This window comes from Macrosteles quadrilineatus, unplaced genomic scaffold (genome assembly GCF_028750875.1).
Source record: "Macrosteles quadrilineatus isolate MER2022 unplaced genomic scaffold, UCM_ALF_1.0 Scaffold_3__2_contigs__length_128488019, whole genome shotgun sequence".
NCBI classification, from domain to species: Eukaryota; Metazoa; Arthropoda; class Insecta; order Hemiptera; family Cicadellidae; genus Macrosteles; species Macrosteles quadrilineatus.
Genome location: NW_026542596.1, coordinates 31752339 through 31769248, shown reverse-complemented (window position 1 = coordinate 31769248; position 16910 = coordinate 31752339). Strand labels below are relative to the sequence as shown.

The 16910-nt window shown below is 34.9% G+C and overlaps 2 protein-coding genes across 2 annotated transcripts in view; both read right to left on the bottom strand.

Annotated features, from left to right (window-relative positions):
* Positions 1 to 184: 184 nt before the first annotated feature.
* Positions 185 to 7053, bottom strand: LOC128990492 (mitochondrial pyruvate carrier 1). Its single transcript, XM_054412865.1, has 3 exons — positions 6822 to 7053; positions 5146 to 5246; positions 185 to 1515 (listed from the first exon to the last, which is right to left on the bottom strand). The coding sequence occupies exons 1-3, from the start codon at positions 6887 to 6889 to the stop codon at positions 1334 to 1336; spliced, it is 351 nt and encodes a 116-aa protein (XP_054268840.1). The 5' UTR covers positions 6890 to 7053; the 3' UTR covers positions 185 to 1333.
* Positions 7054 to 9144: 2091 nt separating this feature from the next.
* LOC128990010 (uncharacterized) overlaps positions 9145 to 16910 on the bottom strand; it is a 32392-nt gene continuing 24626 nt past the window's right edge. Inside the window, exons 2-6 of the mRNA XM_054412218.1 lie at positions 15983 to 16185; positions 12615 to 14369; positions 11783 to 11911; positions 10416 to 10537; positions 9145 to 10173 (exon numbers count right to left, since the gene is read on the bottom strand). Coding sequence (XP_054268193.1) covers positions 9964 to 10173; positions 10416 to 10537; positions 11783 to 11911; positions 12615 to 14369; positions 15983 to 16175 — 2409 coding nt within the window. The 5' untranslated portion in view covers positions 16176 to 16185 and the 3' untranslated portion in view covers positions 9145 to 9963. The remainder of the gene's footprint in view (positions 10174 to 10415; positions 10538 to 11782; positions 11912 to 12614; positions 14370 to 15982; positions 16186 to 16910) is intronic.

Below are 16910 nucleotides of genomic sequence, written 5' to 3'. Positions count from 1 at the left end.
GAATTTTCTATTGTTATTGTAATTTACATGTTATGCAATATATTTTTGTTTGTACTACTGTGTTTTGTATCTAATATTTAATAAAAAAGTTTTGTAAAAATTCAAAATCTCTTTCAGTTTGTGTGACCCTAGAATGGAAAACAGTTGAAATAAAAATGTATCTGGGTAATTAAAAACAAACCAATATTTTTTTATGATTTTATTTGATTAAACTAATTAATCTATATAATTAAAAACAACAGACTCTTTCTTATTCATAACAAGTAACAATTAAGAGTTTTATTGTAAAGAGTATACTTCTTATAAATTCAATGGAACAATGTATATAAATTATTAAGATTAATGCATATTTAATACACAAAATCTTAGTAAAGAACCAAGTAAAATAAATTCTAGATCAAAAGAAACAAATAATTATAAAAATATATTGTTATGGTTAAAAACTTCAAATAACTTGTAAACTATCACAGTGTTTTAACTTGGCGTTTTGAGAAGTCTTGGATTATAAAATGCTACTGTTAATGACCATCTTTAACCCCCCCCCCCCCACCTCTCCAAAAAATATAATATTTCAAATATGGTATGCACTACGATTACACTAATGAAAATTAAAAAAAAAGTTCAGGTAACATGACGTGTATAAAACACACTTTTGACTAGCCTTACATGATTGGTAGCTGAGATTAATTTATCGAGGTAGAATTTACAATATAAATTTAATAGTAGCTATAAAAATATCCCGAAAAATAATCATTTATAGTAAAATAAAACATCAATTGGTAAAAAAGTGTAGGTACTCTCAAAAGTAAATAAAACACAATTTAAAATTTGGTAGGTGCAGGCCTACATAAAAAAAGTATTGCTGCCGAAAATGGCTGTTTATGGAAAGCTATAACCATTTTGATAACCTAAACTAAGCAAAATTTACATAAACTATTTAATATAACAATATATAGAACCATAACCGAATCAGCGGTAAGAAACAAAATAAATTACAAAAAATAGATTTAACAGTTTAGCTGCTAACCCTGTTAAGAGTGCTAGATAAATTGATATCTACTACAGTCTAGTCTATGTTATAAACTGAGATTCCAAATATGAATGTTGAAGTGGTTTAAATTGAAGAAAAGATCATATAGGAATGGCAAGAGTTTTTGTCACAAGATAAAAAACAAATAAGTTTTGTACGTTGGTTGCAGTTATAATGAAAATGAACACATTTTGCTTTTAGTTACCTCTATCAGAAATCCATGCATCTCTTCTAGTTGTCTAACAACTATTTCACAAGCTATGTAAGTTATCATTCTGAATGTTATCGCCGTTATCGGTGTGATTAACTCTTTGTTTCAGACTCTTTCTTGACATCCTTGCCTCCGAGGTAGTGGTAGTTGATGAATCTTGCGCCTTGAGTCAGCTGTGCTCCTTCGTTGGTGAAGTGACAAGCAAACAACAACATGTTCTGCGGCTGAACTTTCCAAGCGAACCTCATAAAACACATGGAATACAGGCAGAGCGCTGCAAACAAATTTCAAACTTTCATTGGTAGATTAGTTTTTATTAAGGTTAAGGATGTTACATTTATGTAGAGCACAATGGCAATAATGGCATTTTCAAAAAGATATTAGGCTTATTTGAATGGGAAAGAGTCCAAACTGGTACAGGATACACACACCTTTAAACTATATACACTATACATACTATATGCATTTGAATATTTCATTGTCACTGATATCATTTTCAACTAAGGAAGAGAGTTTTTTAGAACTAGGCCTAATCCTCTCCTGTTTTTCTATTGAGTTTGTAATATGTCTACTTGGAAATTATTTGTTAGAGAGCATTGAAATACTAACTCGCTACGGCAATCTAGTAAATTCAGGACTTTGGCAGTGCTGATAACAAAACTGTTTATAAACATCTGTTATTGCAAAGAAAGAATAAATTTCACCAAAATCGCTAACTGATGTTAGATTATCAAATGTGACAAATCAGAGGGGTTTAGTGTATTCCTATAGAGAGTTAAAAGTATGACCCCTCAAAGGGAAGCGGGGATATAACATATCCTCTAGGAAGGTTTCTGGGACGCTAATCATTAGGCAGAGGCTAGAAAAACACATTACATTTTTGGAATAAGAAGTACATGAAAAGGGAATCAATCTCCTATGACTATTAATGCCATTGTAATTATGTCAAACTATTATTTTTTGGGATTATGTTCTGGACATTTACCATTTACCAAGTAGTCCTCGTCACAATCTTCGGATCGGGGAGTCGTCAGATTTCTCCCCCCCCCCTTGAAGGGGTGTTGAAAAAGTTGCTCATTTGAGGTGTTGATTGTGTGCTGTTCAATATAATCTGTGGTTTTGTAATATGGCCTGTTAATTAGGTATTCTTTGTGTTTTTTTTTTAAGCTGTTGATTGTGGTTGTTGATTTTATATGTTCTGGTAATAAATTGTAATAATATGTACCTGAATTGATAAGGATATCGCTGGTTTTTTGTAGTTGGTGTTGCTTTGTGTTAATGTTGTGTTTGTTTCGGGTGTTGTAGGTGTGAAAGTGTCTGATCGTGGGGTGGGAGATGATATTTTGGATAAGAGTATTGTGGCATATATATACTGGGAGGTTATTGTTCTAGGTGGTGGAGTCTCAGGATTGACCAGATTGTACTCTTTTAACCCTAGCAGTGGCTAATGTTTAGAAGTGGGGAATGGCCAACCAATTATGGCGATTTTGCAGACCTTTTTTTGAAAATTTCGTAAAAATTCAACCATACAAGTAAGCCTAGACAACCTTATACTCATTTTGTCCGGAAAGTATTGGGGCGAAATATAATAACAAACGGAGAATCAAAAAAATTGAAAACCGTACAGTGTTAGTTTGTGTTGTAAAAAGTTATATAATATTTGTAAAGCTAATGAAGTAAAGCATCTAAAAAAGTCATAAAGTTTATGGTAAAAATATTTTTTATTTATAAATAAAATAATGTTTTTATATTTTAGCGATTTTGTGAAAACAAAATTCATAGTATTTAGTACAAAACTTTTGTACCAAATGTTTTTACTTCAAACCAACATAATCATCTTGTAGTGTATTCAATTACCTAAATAAAATGTAGGCTATAACACATTGGGTAACAATTTTAGTTTTTACGTGTTAGGGGCATAAACGCAAAATACAAACGCAAGAAAAATACAACCTTTTATAAACACAATTCCACACTATTCAGTAAATATTCATGCATAATAAGATGCATGAAGATTACTGTTATATACACACACACATTTCTCTAACAATACAAAATAATAATGAATTTAGTAATAAATCGTGGATAAAACGAGAGCGAAAACTCACCGGCAACAACGCACAATGGCGAATACAAGACACTATGTGTATATGAGACCTTGACAGTAATGACGCACTTTCGTCTTCATGTAAGCAGACGGAAATAACCCTGAGCACAGGGCTGCCACTATCACAAGCTACATTTCTTCCTCTTCAAAATGACATATATGATATGTAATTAATACCTTAATAACTTAATAGTAATTAATAACTTACACTGTATGTAATTCGTATCTCCCATACTAGCGTATTACGCTGGATGGCCATTTGTTAAAAATTTCAAAAACAGCTGTTTTCATCAAATCGTACCTGTTGTGCAATCAATATTTCGTTCTAAATATCAATACTACAATAAAGATCAAATCAATGGCTATCCAGTGGTACCACCCGCAACATGCCAAGACAAAATTTACCCGAGCAGGGTAATGCCAAACAAGTCGCGTTTTGACAGTTTCCAAGTGTCAGCTGCAAAAGTCGTGCCGTGCCAAAAATTCATTTGATTTCTAATCGTCGTGACATTGTTATATACCTGCTACAGGGTTTGTTTAGTTCAATATGATCTTTCGAATGGTAGATATTGTTCACATCAAAGTTGATTATAAGCGGTTTTTTAACCATTAAATTAATGTCGGCCCATCCTTGCGTATTACGCTGGTGGCCATTCTAGGCGTCACGGCGAACGAGCGTATTACGCTCGTTGGCCATTGCTAGGGTTAATCGTTAAGATCTTTTCGATGTTACTTGTGCTTGCTGATCCCCAGGTGGTGATACCATATTTTATGTGGGAATGAAAAAGCCAGTGATAGGCCATTACAGCTACGTCTTCATTTGTGAGTGTGCAGATTCTTTTTTTCACATGCCTTGCAGATGACAGTTTTTTGCATAGGTATTTTATGTTATCTTCCCAGTTGAGGCGTTTGTCAACAATTATGCCAAGGAATTTTGTGGACTTGGCAGTTGGAATGTCCAGGTTGGTCTAGTCCTCTACAGTACTAGTCTGTTGTTGTTGTTGGGTGAGAATTTTTTGTGGGTTGTCTTGTTTTTATTTATACTGAGGTTTATTGTATTGCAGTATGCAATGTAAGAGAGTTATGTATTTAACAACAAGTATTGTATTTAATAGCCTAACAAGAATAAAAATTTGTCATTGAAGTATAACTTTCCTGAAATAATTGAAATATTATCTGATCCTTAAGTTATTATTTTCGTTACAATACTAAAAGTTATACATTCATATGAGACTTATAACCCGAGGAGCATAAGATCAGTTAAGGTCAATAAGTTAAGCCAATGTGGTAAACAGAAATTGCAATTATTCTATGGCTTATTAAGTAATGTCCTAAATTAAGCATTCATCATTCATATTAAGTGAAGATTGTAATAATTAGACTTAATTATTAAATAGTGTAATTTTTCAATTAAATGTATTAGAATCTAGACAACTACAGGTCAAGGCCTTCTGTAGTTTATCTTGTGTTATCACTTACAGTCAGTCACTAAAATGATAAGCCAACAATTACGCTCGAATGCCTTTGAAGTACTTAAATGTATATTTGAATAAATAGGGCAACGTAATGACATTTAATTAAAAGAATGTTTTAATAATTAGTTACTATACTATATCTAGGCTAAATGTGAGAAAATCAATTGTGCATTTACAAAATCAGGTTAGATGTTGTATAAAGTCAAAAAGGATTGAACCTGCTAAAAATAAATACAATCACCACTACTTAATATACAAAAATAAATTCAAATGTAATAATTCCCTGTGTTTATATACCACACACAAAAGTAATATTACTTACCGAGCGTCATTTTCCCACTGATCAATTCAGGATCTTTCCTAATATCGGCAATCGCTGCTATTGGGATTCCCCAGTTTGCAACTGGACCCCAAAAATGGGTGCTGTGAAAGAACCAAATTTAAAAAAAAATGTTTAAGACGTTTTATATATTATGGAGAATAGGCCTACTGTTACAAGACACCTGTATCATAAAAAGTCAATTTTAAGGAAACAACAGTCGTCAAAAGAGCCAGTATGCAAGCAAACCCCATAAAGTATGTACATAGCCTAGTAAATAGTATCAGACAGCTGACAAATACTTTCTCCCCCTCCAGATCGCCTAAAAATTGGGGAAAGCAACATCTAGGCTACATCATTTTTTTAATTTATCACATTCAGTGGATGTTAACAGACCTTTGTTATCTTAAAAAGTTCCATTTACCTGAGGTAGGGCTACTGTAAGTACGGTAATCTTGATCAGTTAATAATACCACCGGTATAGGGTTGCCATATGGTAATTTGAAAAAAAGAGGAGATTTTAGCTGGCGGCCCCCACTACAGTAAATAGGCCTAAAAATGTACGGGCTAGCAAAATTGTATACCTAAATAGCACAAATAAATATTATAACAGAAACGGTATGGGTCATACACATAAAAAAAAAATTATGTCACTGGCCTGTAAGTAAACACGTTTTTATTAATACTTAAATGGAACTGTCAAACGTCCAAACCAGTTGTTACGGCAATTGGTCACAAAACATTTATATAAAAAAGTTACTAATATTAGGCTACGTCTATTGACATTCGGGCCAGTGACGTCCTTTATTTATGTTAATTAATCCATACCGTTTCTGTTCAATATTCGTGCTACAATGTCATTATTCAAATATGGTACGCTAAAGCATAAAATTTGCATCTTGTTTGTCACATCTCACTAAAAATAAAGAATAACGTTAGCAAAACGCTCTCTGTCTGCTAGACTCGGTTTGACTCTGGTAGTGAACACGGATACGTTCGCACTTCGGAGTTCAAACTGGCCGGCAGATGCAAATTAAAGGACTAAAAATATGTTAATAGAGAGTACAAGAGTTGCATTTTTCAGTCATTGCATAGACTAACAATATTTGTGAACACAAACATTTTATTTGATTCCAAAAGTGCCGTTATACAATGTATTTTGATTGACAGTAAAAAAAGAGATAGGCCTATCCCACTTTTTGCAGAAATCCCCCGGAGCTAAATTTTGAACGTCAAAATCCGGTAACTTCCGGGGATATGGCAACCCTACACCGGTAATAAAAAAATAATTTATCGGTTTAGTAGCAAATCAATAAGTTATAACATTTAAGTTAACAAAGGGTGAGTTAAAAAGATTTATGTAAGTTACAGTAAGTGGGCTAGCCTAAATTTTTTTACTAAAAATTGAAATTTTATAAAAAGTGTGGAAAGGCTAATGAAGTTTAGAATGGTAATAACTGGGAGAAAAGTGATATAGGTAGGTGGAAAAAAAACTAATCATAGGCCTAATATAATCAAACATAACCTAACCCACCCAAACTGGGTAGGTACAGTTTCTTAACTGGGCTACGCTAATGTTCCTCCTACAAAATTGGAAGAACAAAAAATTAAGTTAGAACAAATGTATTTATACCAAATTTATGGTCAATTCATTGATTTAAGACAAGGAAACCACATACCTCGTAAGATATTCCCTAAATTCTTTACTCTTTAGTTGGCCCCCTAGTTTCTTAGCAATTGCAGCCATTATGTTACTGTTAGGATTAGGAACTAGTTATTTAAAAATCTTTTGGAAACAGAATATTTTATGCTGTGTTAAACAAACAATCAATTTCAATGTGAGCAAGTGACCATGAATGAATTGCCTTAACTTTCAAATAAAAATGACATGACATGACATTCTCTAACCTAAAGGTAGGTAAAGGTTAAAATTTTGTTTCTTGTTGCTCTCTGCTTGTAAATCAAATCAGCTGTTATAGACCAAAGCTACAGGCAAGCAACGGCAACAGCAGTTCAGCGAGCGGCAGGCAGTTGCCATGACCACTAAGCTAGAGAAACATCTAGAGGAAGCACTAATTTGAGGGAACTGTGAGCACGGCCGCCTTTAACTCCAGGCCGCGGCCTTCGAAGTGGCAAGGCAACGTCGCAAGTAGGGCTGTAACAGCTGTTTTTTGGAAGCAGCTAATGGTATTTGTGTATCTACGAAAGCTTGGTTACTGGACTGTGAAAATATTGAATCCGCTTTAAATGTACAGATATAGATTTTCAATTCATATTGTTTTGGTTTTCATGTTTTTTATTTTCAATGTTTTAATAAATTTATGTTCATAAATTTATGCTCGTAAATTTAAATCAATTAAGTGCGAATTAATGAGCTGATGTCACCTGTCTGCCATTTTATGTTGCCAATTCTGCCAGGCCGCGGCCTGGAGTGGCCGTGACTGCGAGACGTTGGTCGCCATTTGTAAGGACGGTATAAAGTACTTAATACATTTTGAACTAGGTGATTGTACATTCATAAAGCCACGAGTCCATAAGTTTGCTTTCCCTAGTTGGCGCGAGCACAAAGCACAACATTTTACACTGTCTCGATTTTCTAGCAGGGTTACTGTATCGGTGCTACCACCAGTCGTATTTCTAGCTCATTGACCATGACCAACGGATTTTTTCTTACAATTTAATGATTGTTAGAGTAAATTAGTAAACAGAGTAAAATAGCTGTATCTCTGACAAAAAAGAGCACTACCAAACACGGGGCGTTGATGATCTTTTGCGACCGCGGGGGTCATAGAGGCGATGATGATGACTTTGCGAACGCGGGGGAATGTCAAGGTGCCTACGGCGTATTGCTGCAGTCACAAATTTGGCAATGCTGGTCTCTTCGCACCTGCGGGGGTCATGGGAGAGGCGATGATGGTGTCCTCGCGAACGTGAGTAATGTCAAGGTACTGCCGCAATCATGAGAGCCGACAATGATGTCTTCGTGACTGCATAATGAATGTCAAGATATTGCTGCAATCATGAATGGCAATGGTGATGTCCGTTCCCTTCCTAAGTAGGCCTATCAAATCAAGTTCAAAATAAAATAATTAAATTACTGTGGTGCATTTGCCAATTTTCAGTTATAATGGCTGTTGAATGAAATTTGTTGTAAATTCATTGATCTTTTTACTTTGACATCTTTATTGTAATTAAGGCTCTTGAAAATTCAGTGGCAATGTTTTGGGAGTGCGATGGCTTGGTAGGGGTGTTCTGATAAAGTATCAAAATCATCATACTACCTAATTCAAGCGACCATTCTGTGAAAAATGGGTCATCATTTAGCTTTAATGTTTTATTTGTTAATTAACGGGTTTATTTATTCAGTCAATTGAGTGGAGCGAGCGAAGCTCTTATATACGTTGACTCTTTTGCATTTCGTAGTACGCAAACTCCTCCTAGAAGGCTGAAGCAATCGTTTTCAAATTTTGTGTGGTGAAAAAGACCATATCGGTGAGTACTAAATATCTATATGGCGTTAAAAAAACTCTCAGGAATCCACCCCAAGGGGTCTCAAAGTTTCAATTTAATCTGTATGGAAGCAGTATTTGACTCGTAAACAAAGGCGTTGCAAAATGTACTATGAAAATAAAGTTGATTTATGTTTTATTTTATGAGTTAGTTTATATCAGCCCACAGTGAAATGTGTTTAACTGAAAGTTTGCAGCAATGCTGTTCTAGCTCCATGTCTATAGGAACTGGTCAAACTTGTCTGAAATCGCCTCTAAAGACTATAATTTTATTTTGCCTCCAAAAGGAATGTTGCTATATGGAGGAACGTATTTTGATAAACCATCCTGCTGTGAGGACCTACTTTTCTTAAATTTTGATAGTAACTATTAAATTCATTGTAAACTACATGAAACAGCACATATCTTAAAAACTTTAAGTAAAACAAATAGTGAAAATTGACCATTTTAGTAACACTATGTGTGGATATTGAGATGGTAAGAATAAAACAAATTTAACAACTAAACATCAATGTTTATTGAAGGGACAGCATGTTTCCATGTGCTATCAACCATTTACACAATAGCAGGCTTAGTGGATCCAATAACAAAATATACAATCTTAGAACAGACATAATACACTTTTTATCTTTTTATCTGCATTTAATAATGTTTTACATTTACTCAGTTATCAAACTGGAAGGTACCTAACAATACATTTTAGACTCAAAATTGTTTATATCGTTACTTGAATCATAATCAATTAATTAACAACAGTTTGGGGTGAGTACATTAATGTAATTCACGGTTTGAGTTGCCTCATTCGACACCTAGAAGCATCGGTCCACCCTCAAAATTGTTTATACTTCCAATCCAAAGTTAATAATAAAAAAAGATTGATAATTTTATTTTGTAACAATACAAATTCATAGACAGAAGTTCTTTATCAGAATAAAATAATTTATATCATAATATCGATCATGTTTCAATGAGCTCAGAATAATATAAATAATGGTTCTGAGTTAGAGTATCTTTTATTTATACATATTATTGTCATCAGAAATAGTAAGGCAAATTTAAAGTTTTGTTTTCCAAAGAATTCTAAAGCAGCATTGCAACACACCTCAAATAGTTAACGGTTGGACAAATAAACATTATATTTTAAATTCAAATATAAATATGTTTTACTCAGATACACCCTCAATGGCTAATACATTGGTACTTGACCTTAATAACGCTGTAGGGTTTTTCTAAATAATACCTAGCACCAATTTATCTTACATAGACTAACAAAAATATAACATAGAACATTTAACATGGAGGGAGTAGGTATCTATCGCACGGTGATGGCAAGGTAGCGTGCCAGACAAGGATGGTGCTGCCAGTCGCAGCCGAGGGGGGAGGGATCTCCACGAAGCATGCGCATGGCGGCCATAGTGCGACGGACTGTGTAGCGGCAGCGTGGACTGTCTCCGCACAGACTGTTGGCCTCTGACAGGAACGTCAAGTCACAAGCTCCAGCCGCAGTGCCCATCTCAGAACCCTGTAACCAATAACATGAATGACAGATATCAGTAATTGACATCAGCGCAATCTGTCGGTGTCTCACTTCAACTGTAGTACGTCCCGTTTGAATTAAAAAACTGGCGACAACTTTAAAATGGAGAGGCAATGTCTAGTTATAACAACTGTTCCTAAGCTAATTATGGTATAACCTTTCTGTATCTAAAACTTGTTACAAATTTAGCATGTCCACTTTATAATAAAATTAAAGACTTTACTCACACACAAGTAGCAGACTTGATGTAGAGTGCAGAGAGGTGCAAGAGTCTGTCCAACATCACCAGCCATGTTGGCAATCTCTTGACATCTCACCGAGATATCATCCATGATCGGACACGACTCTTCTGTAATCAAACATAAACTTTACAGATGCTTCATACTTACAGACCACAAAATAGAATATTTCGTACCTAGGGCCGAAAATTATGTTTTCCCGGCTCGAGATAGTTTTTAAGTTCGAGACAAAGTGGAGAACCTAAAATGATTGAGAGCTGCAAAACCATTTCGGTCCGTGGTACGAACGCTATTTTTCACCACACTATTCACACAATAAAAATGCACACTGATAGTCAACAAAACTACAACTTTAAGGTTATATGAAGAAATAATTTGAGGAATCAGCAAAAATAAAAATAAATAGTTGCTAGGCAGCGGTGACAATAAAACAATTCTATTGCAATGCTATGGATACTGATTGTGTATTTAGTATGTAATTATGTTTTAAGAAAGTAAGCGGGCAGCTGATTATGTCGACCAAGGGATGTAAAAACCTGCTCAGTCCCCAAATGACGATGACAGCTGGCATGGCCAGCAAAACGTAACTTTCAGCCACCAATTAACGTATGTAAAACAGCTAAAAATATCATATTGTGGTGAAAAAGTTATTGTGTGTATCTTTAACCAAATAATTTTACACTTTCAAGATCTATCTTTGTTTTTCATATGTTTAATGAGTTCTTGCTGTGTAAAGTTATTATATATGGTCGTACCACAGGTGTATCCTAGATGAAGAGTAGATTTACAGGCTTAAAGAGGTGGCAGGAGTCAAGCCCACTGGTCTACTGAAACCTGCTGCACCCAGCACTATATCTGTCTTGGGAAACTAACATTACTGTACTCAAGTCAGAAGTTTATTGTTTGAAATATAAGTTATCATTTCCCCCAAGCGGTTTGATGATTCTAAAATATGTTCTTGTCACATCTAAACTTAATTATATCTATTTTAATTAATTAATTTCCAGCTTCACATGTTCATGTTGCCAGAAAGTCAGTACGGTACATTATTTTTAACAACTATTAACTTATTTTATACAATGTCCAGTTCAGTTCACAACAAAAGTGTACTCTACAGAAATCAGTAAGTGTACACCACCCAATTCTATTTTTAAAGTCTCTTTTATTCCAAACAGGCTACAGCATTAACATGGGATGCAACGTCTATTTCAATCTATGGTAAAAAGACACTGTAATAAAGATTTTGATCCATTTCTATTCTATTCTACCATTTATGTTTTCTTTGTTAGTATAAAGAAATAATAATTTTTAATGTAAGTATCTCTAATTATTGTAAGTATCTTAGATATTCCTACCTGGTGCGAAAGATTGCTGATGATGCTCCGGTGATTGTAGAACACCAATCTCATTGTCAGAATCCTTCTTCTCAACTCCCGCTTTCTCTTTTTTCACAGCAACTCGTTTATCCTTTTGTTCGGGAGATTCTAAAAATAAATGATTTTGATGAAATATTTCTCTTATTTATCAAATTCTAAAGAAAAGAATTTGAATACCTGGTGATATTGTTTAGTGGTGAAAAATTAAAATTTTATACACTGTAGATTTAAAATTTAGTTTCCTTCATCATAAAATTAACTCACCTCAGGAGTGTCTGAATCTTAATATAGTGGTAAATAAAAAATGTGCAGTTTTATGCTAAATATTAAAAAATATACAATTTAACTTCTGTATTTTTGACCATATAACAATACATTAGAAGTTTTTTAAACATTTTACTAAAACAAAACATATAAAACTCATTTTTTGTGTAAATGCATACAATATTTCAATTTAACAATGTACAATGTTTTGCATGCAGATTAGCTTCTTTTAAATTCAAATTTGTTCTTATGTGCCGAACTAAAAATAATAATCGTTATCCATTTAGGAAATGTTTTTTTTATTTATTTATTTCTATGTGAAAATCTTTCTTGGTGATACAGCATAAGAGGTAGAGCCTATACCAAAAGCATTAAGAATGATAAGGCAAATCAACGTCTGCCGGTTCAGCTAGTAGTGTATCCTAAGTGTATACTCAATGCCCATAATCAATCCGGTAATCATTCCTTCATAAAAAAACTCATTTTTTCCTATAAATGTATAGGTACTAAATTGTACCAGACAAATAAGAAGCTAGAACCCCCTTACCAGTGGGTGCATTGGCCGTAGTTTGTGGAGACACTTTCTGTGCTGCCATGCTGGACTTGAACTCACTCAGAGCTTTCCGCATCTTCTCCAGACTGTAGGCGGCTGCAAGTTGAGCAATCACTCGATCCTTAACCGCTTGTACCTCCTCGGTATCCGTAGTTCCTTCGTGAGCTCCGGTGTACTTCAGAGCCTGATCTACAATAATATCCTCCATAGCTCTCAACTTTGCATCCATGTCGTCCACGCCTTTCTTGTCATTCTCCATATTGTTCTCTACACTTTGGTCATTGCCATTTTGAATGGCTCGTGCTGAAATTGAATAAGCTTTTAAGTACTGGTCAAGTAGCCACTCGTCATTAGATGGTTTGCTCAGGGACTTCTTACGCCTTCGGTCGATTCCAAAGTATTCGTTCCAATTAACTGCTTTCTTAGACTCCATAGGTTTGTGTTGAGATTCGAAACTTGTTTCTTCCTTTTGGCCCGAGCGTTTCCTCTTGATATGGGATGCGTTAGAGTGATCAGGGATGAGTTCTTCAGATGATTTTGTATTGTTGGAAGTAGTGTTTGACGAATTTTTGGGAACTTTGGTTTTGTCTGTATCAGAGCTTTTTCCTTTGGTTAGGTTCTCGGAGTGGGAAAAAATGTCGTTTATTTCCTCTGCGACTTTTGGATCAGTTGATTCCTCAGAGTGGCTCTTCTTTCTGCGTTGGTTGAATTTTTCATTTGAAGCTTTATGGTACAAAACTGCTGGGCTTGTGTAGAACGAAGAGGATCGTTTTGTGATAGGGTACCTTTTAGCGACTCTGTTGTGCTCTTCGTATGTGTTTCCTCTCCAAAAACGTTTTTTGTACCTCCTGTTGTTTTGTGCTTGTTCCTCTAGAAGCAATCTTGCCACGTCTTCATCCCTGTCATCGTCTGGCAAATCCTCTTCACGCATCGATTCTAATGTGTCAGTGTGACTATTCAGGAACTTTAAGGCGTGTAAGAACTGATCACTAGATGGTTTAGAATTGTCAGTCAGTCTTTGATGATCTCGTTTGACCCAAGTCAGGGGTGAACTAAAAAAATCGTACCCTGTTTGATAACTGTTTTCAGGCTGTCTTTTCCTTTCATTTTTATGATTCAGGTAATCCATAATTTCTTCAACGTCACTCTCAGATAGATCTTCAGGGTCTACAGCCTCGGGATTACCGTCTTGATACTTTTCCCAGACTGAATTCAGCATCGATAAATATTCATCTGAGTCATCATCGTTAGGGAAATTATCTTCATCTCTGTTTAACCCCCCAAAGTTCCGAACAAGAGCTTGAGCCTTGTGAGATGAATGTTTCCTAAACGGTTTAGGAGTGTATCTTTCTCGGAACAACGATGGTCCACCGTGTTGATGACGCTCTCCGTTTTCATAAAACTGACGAGAATTTTCATCTTCTGGAGATAGATTTTGGAGAGAATTGGGTGGCTCATTTATGTCTCGTTCTCGGAACACAGATCTTTTCGTGTCTGGATTGTGGTGATTGAGGTAGACCTGAGGATCTACAGCCTCAAATTCGCCTGACTTGTAGTGTTGGATGATGTTCTCGGCAATGTCCTCTAAAGTTTTATCATCCATAGCTTCAAAGTTGTTATGAGATTCAACTCCGGGAGAGTGACTCCCTAATTCAGTCTCAGGAAGTGGCACAGCTTCAAAAACTCCAGAGGTCTTGGGTGCTAGCGACTTCTGGTATCCATATCCAATGTCTTCCAACTGCCCATTACCTGAAATACAACATAAAAATTAGAGAGAATCAGTTTGGTTTATAATTGATAATTTACTGAAACCCTATGAACTGAATTGTATGTATAAAGTTTCACAGTCAAAGGTTTCACCGAATGAAACTTTAATATGTAAAATATTAAATATTTTCATATTCTGTTTTGTTGTGATACTCATTTTCTTAAGATGTGTAAAATTTTAGCTATGCTTGGATTTAACAGATATGACATCAGCATGATGAATGAAATTTAAAAAAATAATTGGGTCCTTATGAAATTAAATTTTACAGTTATTTGCATTCATAATTAGACAAGATTAAACATAATCTTTCTACAGAAAAAAAAACTACTCAACCCTTATATATAACTAGTGCACCTGTTGCTCGAATACGAGCAATTGCAAAGTATTACAGGCGTTATTTTAAAACGAATAAAAATCATAATTTCCAATGACTTAAAAGAGTCAACTCAAAGATAATGTGTAATCAATCACTCCTCTACAGTTATCGAAACTGAAAACGAACTCACTCTGAAAACGAACACTCTTGTGTGTATCATGTGTTTACTATGAACAAACTATGAAATGTGTACTATGATAAAAATTATTCGCCTGTTTAAGTAAACAAAATCTTTTCTTCAAAAGAAATACATTAGGATTTTGATGGCCTGTGGGCAAATCCTGAGGACTTTTATTACATGAATTGGTGAAAGGGGGCGTATATACAAAAAATACTTAATTTTGACGTTTGTAAAAATCCGTCCATTATTAACGGAGGAGTAGTGTTTCGTAGAAATCGCCTTCACGTATTATATATAAGGATTCTGAAAGAAAAAACTTTTACCAGAAAATTGTGGACGTCTGGTAAGCGCAGAAAAGTGGGAGAGGTCTTAAATTAAAGATCTTGACCCCCAGGGACTCGGGAAAAATAGCATAATTCCCATAAAAATACCAGAAAACGAGATATAGGTCTAACGTAAAATGTTCTCCATGAGAATAGCATTAGAATCCATTTACTGCAGATTGCGAAGACAATTTCCAAAATTCTAATCAGGGAAGCCCTTTTTATCACCATTAATTACAAAAACAAAGCTACCTTAATAACCCAGTATTTATTCACAAAAGATGATATGTTTGCTGCCTATAGCAGAGTTAAACCCATGGAGTGATTTAAATTATTTATTGAAAATAACATCAACAAAAGGGATACAAAGATAATGTGGTTTGGTGCAGTTCCTGTTGTAGGTAATTATTTATACTTAATGGTTTAAAAATATGTATTTTTGATTAGTTATATTATGGTTACAGCTCGAGCTCGTACACAATCAATAATGTCTTTTAATAGCCATATGAAGTGATTTTCAGTCATATAATTGGTTTAATTGGTTAATTGTTTTCTGTACCAACCATCAGGATACCTTCTTAACTCTGATGCTACTTTAGGTTAAATTATAATACCATAGTCTGTATAAAGGAACCTGCCTCCTGACCCTCTGTCTACCTATATGGGGGAATGGCCAACAGTTTAGGTCCCGGGAAAGCCTTAAGATAGACCGAGGGTCAAGAGACGGGTTCCATCATACAGACTAGGATTTGTTGGTATTTATGAACTCTATACCTTCCCCGTGGCGAGGGTACATGGTACGCTCCTGCTGGGGTCTGAAATGTTCCAGATAGTAAAGAGTTGAGTCCGACAGATCACGCTGTCGTCTGTTGATGGCTTCTAACGCGCCTCGAAGACTGTCATCACCAAGACAATGTCCCAGACAGATAGCTGCCAATGTCACTGCCCACAATCTAGGCTTGTCCATCTTCTGAAATCTTAAGAACAAAGGTTTTTGATTCACATTACAAATTGTGATGGTAAATACAACTGGGTATATTAAATGGTGATGACAAGAGGGGGGGGGGGCTATCCTTCCAATTAGACCTTGGACAATTACATTTAATCATACATTTTGTCCTAAACACATAACAAAGGTTTTTCTTTGGGGTGTTCCACACGTCTCAAACCCTCTCTGGTAGCCCACCCTTAACATGGTGCCAAATTTGCCAATAGGTGTATTTTAACCCAAATATGAACGTGAGATGCGTGTAGAATTGATCAGCTGTTTCTTTGACCAATAAGCCCATAATGATCATAAGAACAGTTTTGGTTTATTATTCCAGGGAATACACTTTTCCTTGAAATTATTTTGGATTTGCACAAGTTTATTGTTAGCTGAGTGTCTTGGTGGGTGGTATACATCTACTTATCAGAAGGTTGTTAGTTCAATCCTGTGAAGTCAATTTTTGTTTGATAGTTTGAACCATGGTCCCAGATGTTCATGCTTATTTGGCTTTTAATAAAATGGCCCTGGCTAATGAAACAGACATACATCGGAACAAAGCTTTTTAAAGCTTCAAAACTGTGAAAATTTTAAATATGGTTTAATTTTTAAAGTACTAAGAAAGATAGCAAAAATATGCCTAAACATACAAGTTAAACAAAACAGTGTAACCTTAATAAATGTTCAAAATGAAAATGTATCATTAGGAACATGTTT

Coding starts and splice junctions, on each gene's coding strand:
- LOC128990492 (XM_054412865.1), bottom strand. CDS start 6,889: ATGGCTGCAATTGCTAAGAAACTAGGGGGCCAACTAAAGAGTAAAGAA. Junction 5,247..6,821: donor TTTAGGGAATATCTTACGAG/GTATGTGGTTTC, acceptor GTTCTTTCACAG/CACCCATTTTTGGGGTCCAG. Junction 1,516..5,145: donor CAGTGGGAAAATGACGCTCG/GTAAGTAATATT, acceptor ATTTGTTTGCAG/CGCTCTGCCTGTATTCCATG.